Below are 15682 nucleotides of genomic sequence, written 5' to 3' on the forward strand. Positions count from 1 at the left end.
AAAATTCGTTCGTTAGTTCTGCATCAATTTATAGAACCTGCTTTCATAGAAACGAACTAATGCGCGTGGGTCTCATCGAAGGAATTCAAAGCAATAACAAACTTTTTGAATCCAAACGAAATGATTTTTCCGTAACCCTTCTGAAAAATCCGTGTCCTGCAAGGCAGTAGCTTTCATTAAATTGCGTGGTACTTTATCAATTTGTGTCGGTTGCTTCTGTAACAAATACCGTCCGGAATTCCATTCCAGCACAGCAAGCGATGCAAGTAATAGCGAGTAAGACTATTCTGTAATCTATTCAGTAACAGAGGGAATACGCACATTAAGGAAGTTTGCTGTAATAACTAATTTACTAATGAAATTATTGCGTTGAAAACGACTACTACCGTATCATATCATTCAGTACGATGAAATTGAAGAAGAAGAAGAGCGTATAGAAGCAGGATCTGAACCCGTACTGCCAAGGTGATAGCTGTCAACTTTAATTACGGTATAACTTTCCTGCCGTTTATGCCAGCTGAGCTCGATAATGGTCATTGACTGAAACTAGTAGCGAAGCATGCAGAATAAAGGACGGATGAAGGTTTCATCCCGAATTTTAACAACGGTTTTCATTGGGTTTTGACTAGGCGAATTTGGTGATCAAGACAGCAACGTGGGTTCACTATCGTGCAAAAAAAAAAAAAAAAAAAAAAAAAAAAAATAAAATAAAATAAAATAAAATGGTTCAAATGGCTCTGAGAACTATGGGACTCAACTGCTGAGGTCATATGTCCCCTAGAACTTAGTACTACTTAAACCTAACTAACCTAAGGACAACACACACATCCATGCCCGTGGCAGGATTCGAAACTGCGACCGTAGCGGTCCCGCGGTTCCAGACTGTAGCGCCAGAACCGCTCGGCTGCCAGCGGCCGGCCCACTATTGTGCACTTCAAACCATTATGACGCAGCGATTTCTCCTGCAGGACGATACCATCGTCGTAGGGAGAAACATGAAGCATGAAGTGATGCAAGTTCAGAATTGTTCAAATGTGTGTGAAATCTCATGGGACTTAACTGCTAAGGTAATGAGTCCCTAAGCTTACACACTATGTAACCTAACTTATCCTAAGGGCAAACACACACACACACACACACACACACACACACACACACACACACACACACACACACACACACACACACGCCCGAGGGAGGACTCGAACCTCCGCTGGGACCAGCCAGTGATGCATGTGGTCCACAGCCATGTTCACGTAGGTCACAGCCCAGGTCTTAATTGAAATTGTAAATATTCGAACAACTCCAAACAGTTCGCGATGATGGACAAAGTATTAGCAGCTGCGAAAGGATTCCGGATACAGACCGAAGTACTCATTTTTAATTTTGACCTAGATTACATAATTAATACCGACCAAACCGTCTTCTAGTATCAACCGGCCTACAGTAGATTTCTTGGTCAATAAGAAGTGAAAACCGTCTCTGTGTAGTAAAAGGAGATTAGTAATTCCTTCGTAGCACAATATACCACAACAGCGTCAGGAAAGATGTTCCCTTATATTTTCTAATGCATGCGAGAACCGTCCGGATTATGCCGTCATCCAAACCAACGACTGCTCGAAAGATGCTTCGCGCCATGGACGCAGGTCAGTGCGAGCAGCTTTATGCTATGGGGAAACTCATCTGAGATTCCGTGGCACCAATAATGATACCATGACGTCGGCACCTACGACGGAAATGGTCACGTGACCGTTGGCACTGGACGTTGGTGCAGTAGCAGAGCGTTCCATGGTCTGACGAACACGAAACTTTCTTCATCATGCTGATGGTAGGGCGCAAATCCGTCGTCTTCCAGTGGAACACCTCCCTGATGCCTGTTGTGCGGGTTGGAGACAAGCTGGCGATGGCTCCATTATTCTTTGCGGAACCTTCGCGTGGGCATCCATAAGCCCAGGGGTGCCCGTGCAAAGCACCACGACGGCAAAGGAATTTCGTACAGTGATTGCAGATCATCTATTACCCTTCATGACGATTATATTTCCCGACAGTAGTGGCATTTTTCAACACGATAATGCTCCATGTCACAAGGCCAAGAGTGTGATAGTGGTTTGGGGGTCACAGCAACAGCGCTGGCCTCCCAATTCGCCAGATCTGAAGCCGGTAGAACCCATCGGGGATGTAACTCATCGCCAGCTGCCCTGAATTTTCCGAAAATTTTGAAATTTGTGTTAAGGTCTTATGGGACCAAATTGCTGAGGTCATCGGTCCCAAGGTTACGCTCTACCTAATTTACCTTAAACTAACTTACGGTAAGGCTCGACACACACAGCCATGACCGAGGGAGGGCTCGAACCTCCGATGGGGGCAGCCGTGGGAGGTATTTATGGAAATTAGGTGACTTGTGTGTGCAAATTTGGTGCCAACTCCTTCCAGCGACCTACCAAGGCCTCAATGTGTCCATGCCACGACGCGTCGCCGCTCTTATTAGCGCCAAAGGTGGGCTTGCCGGCTATTAGGTGGATGGTCATAATGTTCTGACTGATCAGATATGTCAGTGGATTTGCCCTCTTTCGGTCCGTATCGTCACTAGAGTTATTCCCCACTCATCTATGCTTCAGTTATGTGCTTTCTTTAATCATGATGCAGCGACGCCACCTGAAGGCGTTTCGTCTGTTAGTGGTTAAAATGGCTCTGAGCACTATGGGAGTTAACATCTTAGGTCATCAGTCCCCTAGAACTTGGAACTACTTAAACCTAACTAACCTAAGGACATCACACACATTCATGCCTGAGGCAGTATTCGAACCTGAGACCGTAGGAGTCGCGCGGTTCCGGACTGAGCGCCTAGAACCGCGAGACCACCGCGGCCGGCCGTGTGTTAGTGGGTAGGGGATATAATGTTGTGGTTTATCAGTGTGTCTCAGTCACCTTAACAAACTCTCCAGTCCGGCTTATGTGACCATGTGTAAAAAATCTTAGTAACAACATTTTGCAGCGCACAACGCAGTGAGTCGTGCAGGAAGAGGGTCCGCGAGGCTCTACAAGGTACCACTAGAGATGTGGAGCCATGACGACTCTAGTGCTGGTGCCAGCTATGGTAGGTACCTCGGTTGAGGATCTATGACGCAAAGAGCCTACTCGAGGTTATCCCAAAGATTCTCGATTGGTTTTAAATCTGGAGAGTTTGGTGGTCAGGAGAGTAAGGTAAATTCATCCCGGTGCTCTTCGAACCATGTATGTACGCAGTGAGCAGTGTAACAGGCTGCATTGTCTTGCTACTGAATGCCATCGTGCCGTGGAAAAACAAACTGCATTGTAGGGGTGTACACGTTTGCCAAGCATTGATACATACTTGTGCTGATCCATTGTGTCTTCCATAACGATGAGATCGCCCAGGTAATACCACGAAAACATTCCCCAGATCACAACGCTTCCTCCTCCGACCTGGAGCCTTCCGGCGATTGTTACACGGTGCTTGCATACAGACGTTTCGCGCCAATGGAGCGTAAAAAATGATTCATCTGAAAAGATGAGTCGTCGCCACACAGTGGACGTCAAGTTGCGATACTGGTACGTAAATACCAGCCTTGCTTGCGGATGATTTACAGTCAGTATGGGTGCATGAACCAGGTGCCTGCTGCAGACATGCTTCCGGAGTAACGTTCGCTGAACGGTCGTTGACGGGACACCGCTGGTAGCCCCTCGGTCCATCTGGACCGTCTGTGGCTGAAAAGTTACACATTTGTTCACTCTTAGACCGCTGTCGTCTTTCACCCCTGAGTCCGTGGCCAGTCACGAGCCGCAGTTGCCTCGGCGCCGGTTTTGGATGGTGCCAGTTTCCATGGAGGGCATATCAACAGCACCTTTCATTTCTGCATTAATTGCTATGCACGTTTGTGATTCACCCTTTCTGAACCTGTGTGTGTGTGTGTGTGTGTGTGTGTGTGTGTGTGTGTGTGTTCAAAATGGTTCAAATGGCCCTGAGCACTATGGGACTTAACATCTGACGTCATGAGACCCTAGAACCTATAACTATTTAAACCTAACTAACTTAAGGACATCACACAAATTCATGCCCGAGGCAGGATTCGAACCTGCAACCGTAGCGGTCACGCGGTTCCAGACTGAAGTGTGTGTGTGTGTGTGTGTGTGTGTGTGTGTGTGTTTCAGTGTGTGCTGAAGTCTACATTCAGAATTTCCTCCAAAACCCCAAGATCGATTTCAACGATATTTGGCACAGAAATAGCAGGTCTAGCTCTAATTGTAGCTCTAATAGGAGCGCAACTAGCGCAAAATCTTGTATTTTCATGCCATATTAGACGTCAAATTAATTGAGATTTTGTATGTCCATCCTTTTGACATGAGGTCTTTGAGACGACGGCCAATTACTAATGGGAGAAAATGAAACGCCAACAGACGTCCTTATGATTTTATTTATGTTGTTGAATCAACTAAGGCCTGAAGAAGGCGCATTGAAGCGCCGAAACTGGTTGCAACAAAACAAATAAAATCGTAAGGATGGCTGCCAGAGTTTCATTTTCTCATAATCAGCTAATTCACTCCGTTTCCACATTACTACTGTACTTTTTGCACGTTACACGGACGCACTTTATGTGCCCTTCAATGCTAGTACTGTCATCTGCCTCTGTGACTGCTTATTGGACGTAGACGTCGAATATAGGTGGTGTTCACATCAATGTGACTGGCCCGTATAGGATTACCACTTAGGGGAATAGTTCACTGGAAATGAAGGACACACGTCGTACGTCTCGACCACAGTGTAGATATTTTTATTGTTCTAAGATAACCTGCTTCAACAGTATAATACTTCCATCATACGATATAACCGATCTTGTTACAAAAATGGCCATTTTACTTCATATGAAGTGTAAGTATGAAAGGTATATCATAATAAAAACACAGTTGGTAAAGCGCATATGGTTAATAAAATGCTCGCAGTTGAGCAATGAGCGCTGAGATGCCTTATGATAAACGAGTAACGTGACAGACGACGGACTCACAACCTCTAATACAAGTGCACCAAAAGGGTATTTGGAGATAGGAAATGTCACGGTTGGAGGAATATCTCGATCTCAGATTTCATTTTATAGCTCTGCAGGTAAAGTCCCGTAAAGAATGGTACCCAGATCATCGCTTGACTGCAATATAAAAATGGTGGTCCTTGTGTTGCCGGTCGATGTGACCGAGCTGTTCTAGTCGCTTCAGTCTGGAACCGCGCGACCTCTATGGTCGCAGGTTCTAATCCTTCCTCGGGCATAGATGTGTGTGATGTCCTTAGGTTAGTTAGGTTTAAGTAGTTTTAAGTTCTAGGGGGCAGATGACCTCAGATGTTAAGTCCCATAGTGCTCGGAACCATTTGAACCTTGTTTTTGTGTTGCTTGCATTATCGTGGCCGGTGCTGCATCTCTCATTCATACAAAACGTCATAGTTAGGTCGATGTTTCGTTAGTAAATGTTTATTTCCAAATTTGCTGGGGACTCTTCTCTGACTGAATATGATACTATGCTTAATATGATTGTCGACAGAAATCAGACTCTTTGTCATGTTTCTTGGCTTTGTGTGAAAAAGAAAAATCGCACAGTTTACTTCTTTGAACTCTACGCATTGAGAATGGGTACTATATTACCATAAATGTAATGTAATTACCATTATCAGCAATATACCGACACGTTGTATAACAGAATTAATCTCTCCTATCTTGTCATAAATTAATTTTATAATCGAGCTCAGCACATGGGAGAAAAAACTACTTGCTTTTCTGAGCACAAGGCACTGGCAGTATGTGAAAACTAAGAAGCCGGCACGAAGGGAGCAGGGAATAAAGAATTGAAAGAATATGAAACCCAGCGATTCAGCGCTATTCGGTAGCGATTTGCATACAGGGAAAAGAATGCGCTCGTAACTGAACGTTTAAGGCTATAAAAAAGCGTTGCTTAGCGCCTCGTGGAACACTCGTTCCTTAGTAAGGAGTACAGAAAGTATGCAGCAGCTCTAGTTGCAGAGGACAACAGCTGAAAGAACGCCTTTGGTGTATGAAGTGCTGAGGGGTGCTGCAAGCAGAGTGGACACGGCTCGAGGTACTCACAGTTGACGTTGAGCGTGACGCGCTTGCTGACGGCGGGCGGCACGTCGTTGGAGGCGATGCACAGGAAGGCGCCCATCTGGCGGCGGTCCATGCGCCAGAAGGGCAGCGTGCTCCCGTTGTACGTGTCCACTGCAACACCGAGCACCCCTTACAACATTGGTAGGCAGCCGCTGCCGGTGTCAGTCTCATTAGAATTCTGCTGGGTGTATTCCTGCATCAAATTATAAAATACTTAAACTGTTAAGAACTAAAATAAGTAACATTTACATCCTGTTGTGGGTGGCGCCTTTCGGTAAGAAAGGACTAGCTACCTAGAAAGTGTGTCCTTCAATATTTTGCATTTTTAACGGTGTCAGAAGACCACCAACGTCACAGTTAGCATAATTTACCAGTGTTTCCCCAGCTGCTTCGCCTGCTTGAACGTTCGACTCATGCATGTAACACACCTCCCCATTCCCCTCCCTGTGTCCACCTCTTCCTCCCTCTGTCTGTCCACATCATCCTACTACCTCTCTAATTTTCTTTCTACCCACTCTCTGCCTCTACGCCTTCTCCTCTATCTAGGGTTTTCTATTTCCTGCATCTCTTCTCTGAATACATCTACCTCCCCCTTTCCATTTCCCCTCTTTTTTTCCCACCAGCCCACTACCCCTTCACACTTTCCACCTGCCTCATGCTTCGCTTCCTCCTCCCTTTTCTCTGTCTATTTACTCACCTCCTCAGTCTATCCATCCCTTCGTCTACCCATCGTAACCTGCTCCCAGTCATGCTCATCAGAATATGTAGCCAATGCAATACCGTTCTAAAAAGCAGACCGATACTACAACTCAAACACGCCTGTCATGCAGGCTTGGCTACACATCAATGGCTTGAAAATCATTTTTTTGCCCCTGACAAACACGCCGCCATACAAAGCAAGATAATAAGCCATGATGATACAAAATCCAACACATTGTTTATCACACATGGCAGACTATACACCACAGGCTGAAAAATACAAGATTTCGCCCCTAGTTGCGCTGCTATTGAAGCTACAATTTATAAACGACATAGTGGTGATAGTCATGTGACCTGCTGTTTCTGAGCCAAATTTCGTTGAAATCGATCTTGTTTTGGAGGAGATTCTGAATGTACGCTTGTGCACACACTGAAACAGACACACACACACACACACACTCACTCACTCACTCCTGAAACGGCTTCTGGTGCAGTACACTGCGAAGACGATTTCTCCCTACCCCTATTACACAGCTGTGCCCACAGGTAGGTAAGAGGATAGGAGATGGAAGGTTGTACAACAATGTAAGAAATCAGCAACAAGTTCAGACAAATGAGTTAAAATGTTTGGTTATGTTTGTGATATGTTGAATAGTGAAATCTACAACACTGCTTGCAATAAAACACAATGGCTAAGTGCAAGTAATCGTATGAAAACGTCACAGTACATAGCAAATGCAATTTACAACAGCTGTCTGTTCAGTCCTAGGAGTTCACTAAACGACGTTCCCTCCCTAAGTCCGCCCTGAGCTATAACCAAGTGAGCGAGAACTGCTCTCTCTTCCGAGTAGGCTTCTGTCCGTTGTCGTCCGGTCATTGGCAGACTGTACTCGGCCGGTAACTGGCCGAGGTGATGTCGATATCGCCTTCTTCAGCGCCGGCCCTGGCGCTGATGGAACTCGCGCAAATGCCGAGTCTCTATGGCACTGGCACCAGCTCGCATCTTTGCGCCTGTGGTGCTTTTGTCCTGGCTGTACTTTGTTCGGACGACACAGTAGGATGCGTGTTTAACCCGTGGTCCTCCCGGATGAGAGTCCAGTGTGCTAACCACTACGCCACCTTGCTCAGTGCAGAGATACGTCTTACAGCACCTGTAGAACACGGTCTGCTAGGAGGACGCTATACATGTGCGCATTCAGAGTTCCGTTTATGTGCCATGGCCCTAAGAGTCAATTGTTCACTATATATCACGACACGTTTGCACTCCAGGGATCCTGACGTTCCATTTCACGATGAGAATAGGGATTGTCAGCAGACCAATATTGCACGTTTCTGCGGTTTACTTGCCACGACTGGTAAATGTGGCTTCACCACTAAACAAGATACATGACATATCTGGAGTATCTTGTCTTACTGCCCATGCATAGAAGTTAACACGATTCTCAAAATCAGTTCCATGCAGCTTTTGATGGAGAGAGATGTGATAAGGTGGAATATACTGAAACGTCCCCTTAGAAAAATTTATACACGACTGTGCTTAAACTGAAACACAATATTTTTGGCGCAACGCAGTCTGACTTCCAAAAATCCCTACGAAAGAATGGCCCTGACTATCATTAACCTATACGTTTCACAAGTCACTTACCTCACAAAAATCTTCGTTACTCAAGCTACTGCAATACAGCGAGCACCACTACTTCCAGCTAAATAAAAGATTCAAACTACGGAAGGCACTATCTACTGATAGGCATAGTTAGCAAATGAAAGATTTTAATAGAGAAAAAACAATGAATTTACCTCACTAGTCATAACATAGCAGTTCATGACACCAATTCTTACAAATTTCAAAACTCCGCCATCTCTCTCCCCACGTCCACCACTGCTGGCGGCTCACCTCCAACTGCGCAACGCTACGCGCTGTTAACGTCCAGCTGCCGCTGCCCAACACTACAATGGCAGACAACAATGCAAACTAGCCACAGACTGCACACGGCAAAGCCAGTGATTTTCATACAGAGCGCTACGTGGCGGCGGCGTTACCAATAAAAAAACCTAAACAGCCTCCTTACATAGCCCCCGTTAATGTTATTCAGGGCCATTCTTTCGTAGGGATTTTTTGAAGTCAGATTGCGTTGCGCTAAAAATATTGTGTGTCAGTTTAAGCACAGTCGTGTATAAATTGTTCAAAGGGGACGTTTCAATATGTCGATGGAGAATGCATAGGACACTTGCGTGACTCATATGCTCCCACGTGTGATTGCGCTGGAGCTGACTGCAACAGAAGCAACGACATTAATTTGCCCCTCTTCTATCATCATCTGTTTCCTTCTGTTACGTTGTCCAGGTGTTACACTTCCACTTTCACGTAACTCGTTGAAGATTTTGATGAATAATTGCCGAGGTGGTTGACGTCTATTGGAATATCTTTCCGCATACACCGTTGTATGTTGTATGTTAACCGGGGACCTAGAAACGACAGAGTGGCCCCATCGCCGCCGCAGCAGCAGTGGTCCACAACCCCACGACGACTACCGCAGTCGACTTCACCCCTCCGCCGCCCCACACCGAACCCAGGGTTATTGTTATTGTGGAGTTCGGCCCCCGGTCAACGACCCCCTCCCCCGTCCCCCAGGGAACGTCTAAAGTCAGGCGAGTGTAACAACTATGTTTGCGTGGTAGAGTAATGGTGGTGCACGCGTACGTGGAGATCTTGTTTGCGCAGCAATCGCCGACATAGTGTAGTTGAAGCGGAATAAGGACAACTAGTCCGCATTCACCGAGGCAGATGGAAAACAACCTAAAAACTATCCACAGACTGGCCGGTTCACCGGACCTCGAAGCAAGTCCGCCGGGCGGATTCGTGCCGGGGACCACTCCGGAAACCGGTGCGTCAGACCGCTCGGCTAACCGGGCGGGCCATTCGATTACACCGTACAAGGACAAACTGCATCCTTCTTACACTCTCCATACACCATGGAGTATGAGCAAAACAAACAGCGTACGCACAAGTGGCATCGTTTTTTCACTATGAACAGCGTGTAAACGCAGGTTCAGGAGCTTGTCGCTATCATAGACCAGTTGCAAGGTGCCTGTCGGCTCCTTCATTTTTTCACAAGTATTTTACCTGGTTTTCGATCTGTAATAATTGTTTTACATTTATGTATCAGATACTGACTTCAGTATATATCGATTCAGATACTTCTGCCAACTCTTTGCTCAACCGTTGTATCGTAATTTAGTCTTTAGTCAGTGATTTGCCGTTAGACAATAGCGTGCGGCGTTGCCAGTTGAATGCCTAGTCTTCCTTGTTCGAAGGAAATCAGCCGTTTCATTCGCTGTTCAGTGCCATGAAGTGTTTGGTGTGTCTGGTTCGAGAGCCACCGGTAAATTTGAGGAAGCACCCTCTCTGATGAAATCACTTTCGTTTGACGGAGAGCCGTAGTTTTAAGCAGTCTCTACGACATGCAAGAAGACTTTCCGAGATCATTCCACTTCATAATCAATACTGAAATACGTTCTAGAGTTTGGAAGTACGCAGACTGTTCTTTTGTATCCCCGTCTTCACATGCAGAGGGGTAGGTTTGAAGAATTAGCGAATTGTTAAGTTTTTGGTTACTGTATCATTTTTAACCACATTTCATTCCATTATATCTTAAATTGAAAGACCAGTCTTCTATGGATAATATTGGATTACTTTTATGATGGTAGTAATTTGGTTTTGTAATTCAGATTCTAATCACAAGACTCTAATCTGAGTACATAGTTGTGAGGAATAACAGTATTACATAGTTATTGACCAATATCATTCCCTTTATTCATGCTTTACTTAAATGTGCCTCAAATAGGTCATCGCCATCTTTCTGTAGTGATTTTTGACAAAGTGACAGCTGAAATGGAAGTCATTGTAAAATAAAGTTTACGTACAGTGAGCTATGGCTGGAGGGTAACTAAAAACTAAGTACAACATCTTTGCATGCGATTAACTTTCTCAGGAACTGAATAAGGTAAGACGAAACGCACTGCTGTGTCACTGGTTGCTGATATTTTAAACATTATGACCACCTACCTACTATCGATACAAACCCGTCCTGGAGATAACAGCGTCACATGACGGGGAATGACAGCTAATGAGACACTAGCACGGTGCCTGTAGTACCACTACCCGTGCTGTCCGTGTCTAGAATGGAAAAGGCACGTGATGTATCTGAGTTAGCGTGAGGGCGTTTTGCGATGTCGTGGTGACTTTCGGAAACTCGACGATTTGTCGGGTGTTCGAAGAGTGCTGTCATGTGTCTACAACACGTGGTGAAACCAAAGTGAAATCACATCCAGATCTCGCGGCATTTTCGACATTCCTCACTACAGATGTCAGACGTCGTAACTTGGGCAGACTGGTAAAACAGGATAGTCGGTGAACTGTGGTGGAACTGACATGATACGTTAATGTTAGGCAGAGTACAAGTCAGCCTGAACATACAGTGCACCGAACACTCCTAACGATGAGCCTCCACAGACGACGACCCATATATGTGCCGGTATGAAAACCTCAGCATTGGCAACTACGACTGAAATGGGCACGTGACCTTTGGCACTGGACGTTGGTGCCATGGCACAGAGTTGCATGATCTGACGAATCCCGATACCTCCTTCATCATGCCGATCGCAGGCTGCGAATTCGTCGTCTTCCAGGGCAACAGCTCATTAACATCTGTAGTGTTGGGTGAAGACAAGCTAGCTTCGGCTCCATTATGATCTGTGGAACATTCACGTGGAAATCCAGAGGAGTTCGTGCAACAGACCACGATGGCCAAGGAGTATCGTACACAGTTTGCACACCACGTACCACTTTTATGACGATCATGGTTTCCGAGCGAAGTGGCATTTTTCAACACGGTACTGGAGCATGTGGAGATCAGGAGTGTGATGGAGTGGTTCGAGGAACACAGTGGCCAGTTCCAACTAATGTGCTGGCCCCACGAACTCGCCGGATCTGAACCCGATCGAACACGTCTGGAATGCGATTGAACGTGGCGTCAGTGCCCATCGCTCCCCTCGCCGGAATTTGCGGGAATTAGGTGAGTTGCGTGTGCAGGTGTGGTGCCAGCTCACTCCACCGACCTACTAAGGCGTGCGTCAATGACACGTCGCGGCGTCATTGTTATGTGTAGCGAAGATGGAATCGCCAGCCGTTAGGGAGGTGGTCATAATGTTCTGGCTGATCAGTATACACGTGGTAACACTATGTCGCTGGCGGTTATTATTTCACATACAAGACTTACTGGAGCAGTAGAAAGTGATTTTTAGGTAGTTAACTACTGAATTGACTTTGCACTGGTGAGTACACGATAATGGAAACTTCTCCACAGCACAGAAGATTGCTATAAGCTAGAAGGTAACAAATATTTATAGGAATCTATCCTCTTATGTAATGTTTGTTATTTGAATAATGTAAGCTATTTTCATCCCATTGCGCTAATTAGTATGACGCTGTGTACTGTGTGACTACATTGAAGGTGTTTATTCAAATCATACGGCGTTAGAAACATTTTCGTGTCCTTTCTACATTTTTCATTTTGCATGTCTCTAGAATACCAGGGTACATTCATTATTACCTATGAGAATGGTTGAAGATTATTCACACACACACGCACACACATAAAGCACACAAGTGGTATTTTAGGGCCAAAAAAACTTAGTAATGTGATGTCAGGGGTCTTCCGACACCGTTTAAAATGCTTCATACTGATGAAGCTTCTCCTCAGGTGTTTAAATTCTATCAAGTGGATAGTAGCTGCGACACGGCGGAAACATCAGTTGTTCTAGTATTTTACATTTTTAGTATTAAAAAAAATACATTTCAGTAATCTGCAAGAATTTACTGGCACCGATGAAAGGTTTTAAATATCTACAAAATTAAGTGTTTTACAAAATATGTTACATTTATGGCTATATTTCTGAGTATGTTGTTTCAGTTATGCTGTCTACACAAAGAAACAATTATTCTTCACTATAGTCAAATGTGAAGAGGTCTAAAGATTGTGTGCCATGATATTATTACTTAAAAACTCGCTGAGTGCATTATACTTGTTCTTCCCGCTTCCCGCTGAGTATTACTTTGCTTGGAACGTAGTAGAATGTTTTCATTTCGTCTACTTTGGTCGCCATTTGCATTTCTGCTATTCCTCATTACTTTTGTCTTTCTTTGTTTTACTCCAATCCACACTTTTTTTGCACAATAAATTGTCCATTCCATTCAGCAGGCCGTGTAAGTCTTCCTTCCTTGACGGAGAAAACAATGTCAAGAATGAATACAGTCATTGATATCATGCTCCGAATTCTAATTCCACATTCAGACCTTTTTTAATTTTATTTTTTTAATTTTCGAGAGGAACAATAGGGAAGAATGATTATATCCCTGTCTGACATCCGATTTAATCCGAACACTTACATCTTCATCTTCCATTCTTATCATTCCCTACTAATTCTTGTAAATATGTTATATTACACCTCTCTATACATATGTAATACCTCTCTATACGTATTTGGATACTTGCAGTAATAATTCATTAACGGACGAGGCCTACTGCAACCCGGATGTACTCGGATGTACGAGTATATGCTCAGTAGTTAATGAGAACCACTTTCTGGTTAGAAGTTAAAGAAGAGTCAGTGCTGCGTTTCATGTCTATTTATATTACATGTACCAAAATTCAGTGAATGTATGATTCTTCACAAATACATATTGTAACGCTTACTGAATTGCGAAGTGTACAACGTTAAAATTAATTTTACATTATGCGGAACTGGCGTATATTTTGTTAACGAACTATATAACTAACGTGCGAGATGTGCCGACCATCCATCTATCTTACAGCTGTTGCGGAAATGTTCAAAGGAAAATTCACAAAAAGCGTTTCACTAACTAAGACGTAAAGTTTAACTTACAAATCGCATTAGGGAAGTGACAAGCTATGTTCACTAAAATGTTGCGAGAACTGGCTTCTATATCCTTAGTTTATGGAAAGTAAATTACAAGGGCATATGTTTGCAGGTGAAAAATTTAGGCCAGACACAGCTCTACTGCCAGATATCCGCCGTGTCTACCGAGTTAAAGTCTTTCTCCCCTACCTCGTATCTTCACGTAGTGTTATTGATGTAAAAGAACGTGAAAAGTTTCTGAATACTTGAAAGTCGTGTAACTGAGGAGGATTTGGGTACCAGTCCGTCATTCACCTAGTGGTATATGGGAAACTGCCTAAAAACCACATCCATACTGGCCGCCACATCGTTCCGCGTCACTCATCTGCCTACTGGATTGGATCTGCGGCTGGCACACCTCCCGTCCATAAAGCGGCGCTTTAACATGCACGGCTATCCGGGTGAATATCCAACGGTTTGAAGTATTTCCAAAACTTTATTTTTCACAGGTTGATATGAGGATAAGACTTGTGGATATGGATAAGAGACTTGCGGTGCGAATGCAGATGCTTTCCTCGTGTCCGGTAAGAAGGCTACCCACAGCTTACACCAAACAAGGGCAATCCGTAGTAAACCGTGGGCATGATGCGCATACTTAAACTCGCTGGCCGCATCGTCACTTGACGCGATAGTAGCGCCCTTAGCGCATAAAATCAAAACTATAGCGACCGTTACATTAATATTCACGGGGAACACACTGATGTTAATGGCACCAATTTCCCGCCGAGCCACACCAACATATTACCACTCAAAGCACGTTTATGGAAAGTGCATTCAATTTTGTGCCCACTCCTCCTTCAGCTGTTTCCATTTATTTAAGCGTCGTTAACAACGTGTCTTCACTTACAACGTTTTACGGCGGCTGGTTTAAATTATTCCGATGGGAAATTCTCAGCGGTGTTAGTAGAGAAACAATGTTCAAAGAAAGTAAATAAATGTAAATATCTGAGGATGTGATGCTAGAAATCTTAAAATGCAATCACAGATAAATAAACGTCTATAAATCCAACTGGTTGCGTCATATTCGTTAGAAATTACCTTCAGTTTGAACAGTCGCAGGTTTCTACAACGTCCACAATAAACAAGAATTGCTTATTAATGTTAATACGAGAAAAGTAACAAAAACAATACACCGTAATTAGATTGGTAGTTCCAGTCGGCAAGCAAATGCGAGAACTTTTCGATTTTTGGCTATAGGCAGCTTATTGGACTGTTTGAAATTTAGTCTATTAATACCCATAGACACTATTAGCAAGCATTTCTTAAATAGTTGTAAAAAACACTTATGAGGCTGGCATCATAGGTATGTGGTTTTTCTGTAGCACTAAATAAGATACAACGTGAGCGCCTCGCTTTCCCTCTCACAAATCTCTTCCTCGGGTCGGATTGAAACCAATCGCAGGCGTGGGCCCGCGGTTGCCCAATCGCCGGTTACACCTATTTTTTTGAGTTGTGTATGTGTATTTAATATTCTACGTTCACCAACAGTTTTTTTGCAGGATACATACAGTGAAAGTGCTTTGATTTTTTCATGGAAATACCGTATATTCCTTTCACTGAGGTGTTCTAAACAGCCTGTATTCAGTGTGCTCCTTTTCTTTTGTCTACCATTCCGAATCATATCGAGCCGGCAAAGATGTAATGATCTGCTAGCATTGAGCCGACAAGGAGCTTGTAACGCATTGTTAAATATCAGCAGAAAAGAGTGAAACTTTTATAGCGATCTGTTTTGTCTCCCCATAGACCTCTCCAAGCCTTCAATTGGATTGATGTTACTACAGTCGGTGAACTGTTAAAACTAATGACCGACCACGCTGTAGTTGCAAACTTATGGCTACATTAAGACGGGCTCAATGGATGGGTAATGTTTACTCTTTTGA

General features: G+C 44.2%; 1 protein-coding gene across 2 annotated transcripts in view; it reads right to left on the reverse strand.

Annotated features, from left to right (window-relative positions):
* LOC126281485 (lachesin-like) overlaps positions 1–15682 on the reverse strand; it is a 737825-nt gene that overhangs the window by 223193 nt on the left and 498950 nt on the right. For both annotated transcript variants that reach the window (XM_049980483.1, XM_049980484.1), the window contains exon 5: positions 6108–6236. In XM_049980483.1, the coding sequence (XP_049836440.1) occupies positions 6108–6236 (129 nt within the window). The remainder of the gene's footprint in view (positions 1–6107; positions 6237–15682) is intronic.

Source organism: Schistocerca gregaria, chromosome 7 (assembly GCF_023897955.1).
Source record: "Schistocerca gregaria isolate iqSchGreg1 chromosome 7, iqSchGreg1.2, whole genome shotgun sequence".
Classification (NCBI taxonomy): Eukaryota; Metazoa; Arthropoda; class Insecta; order Orthoptera; family Acrididae; genus Schistocerca; species Schistocerca gregaria.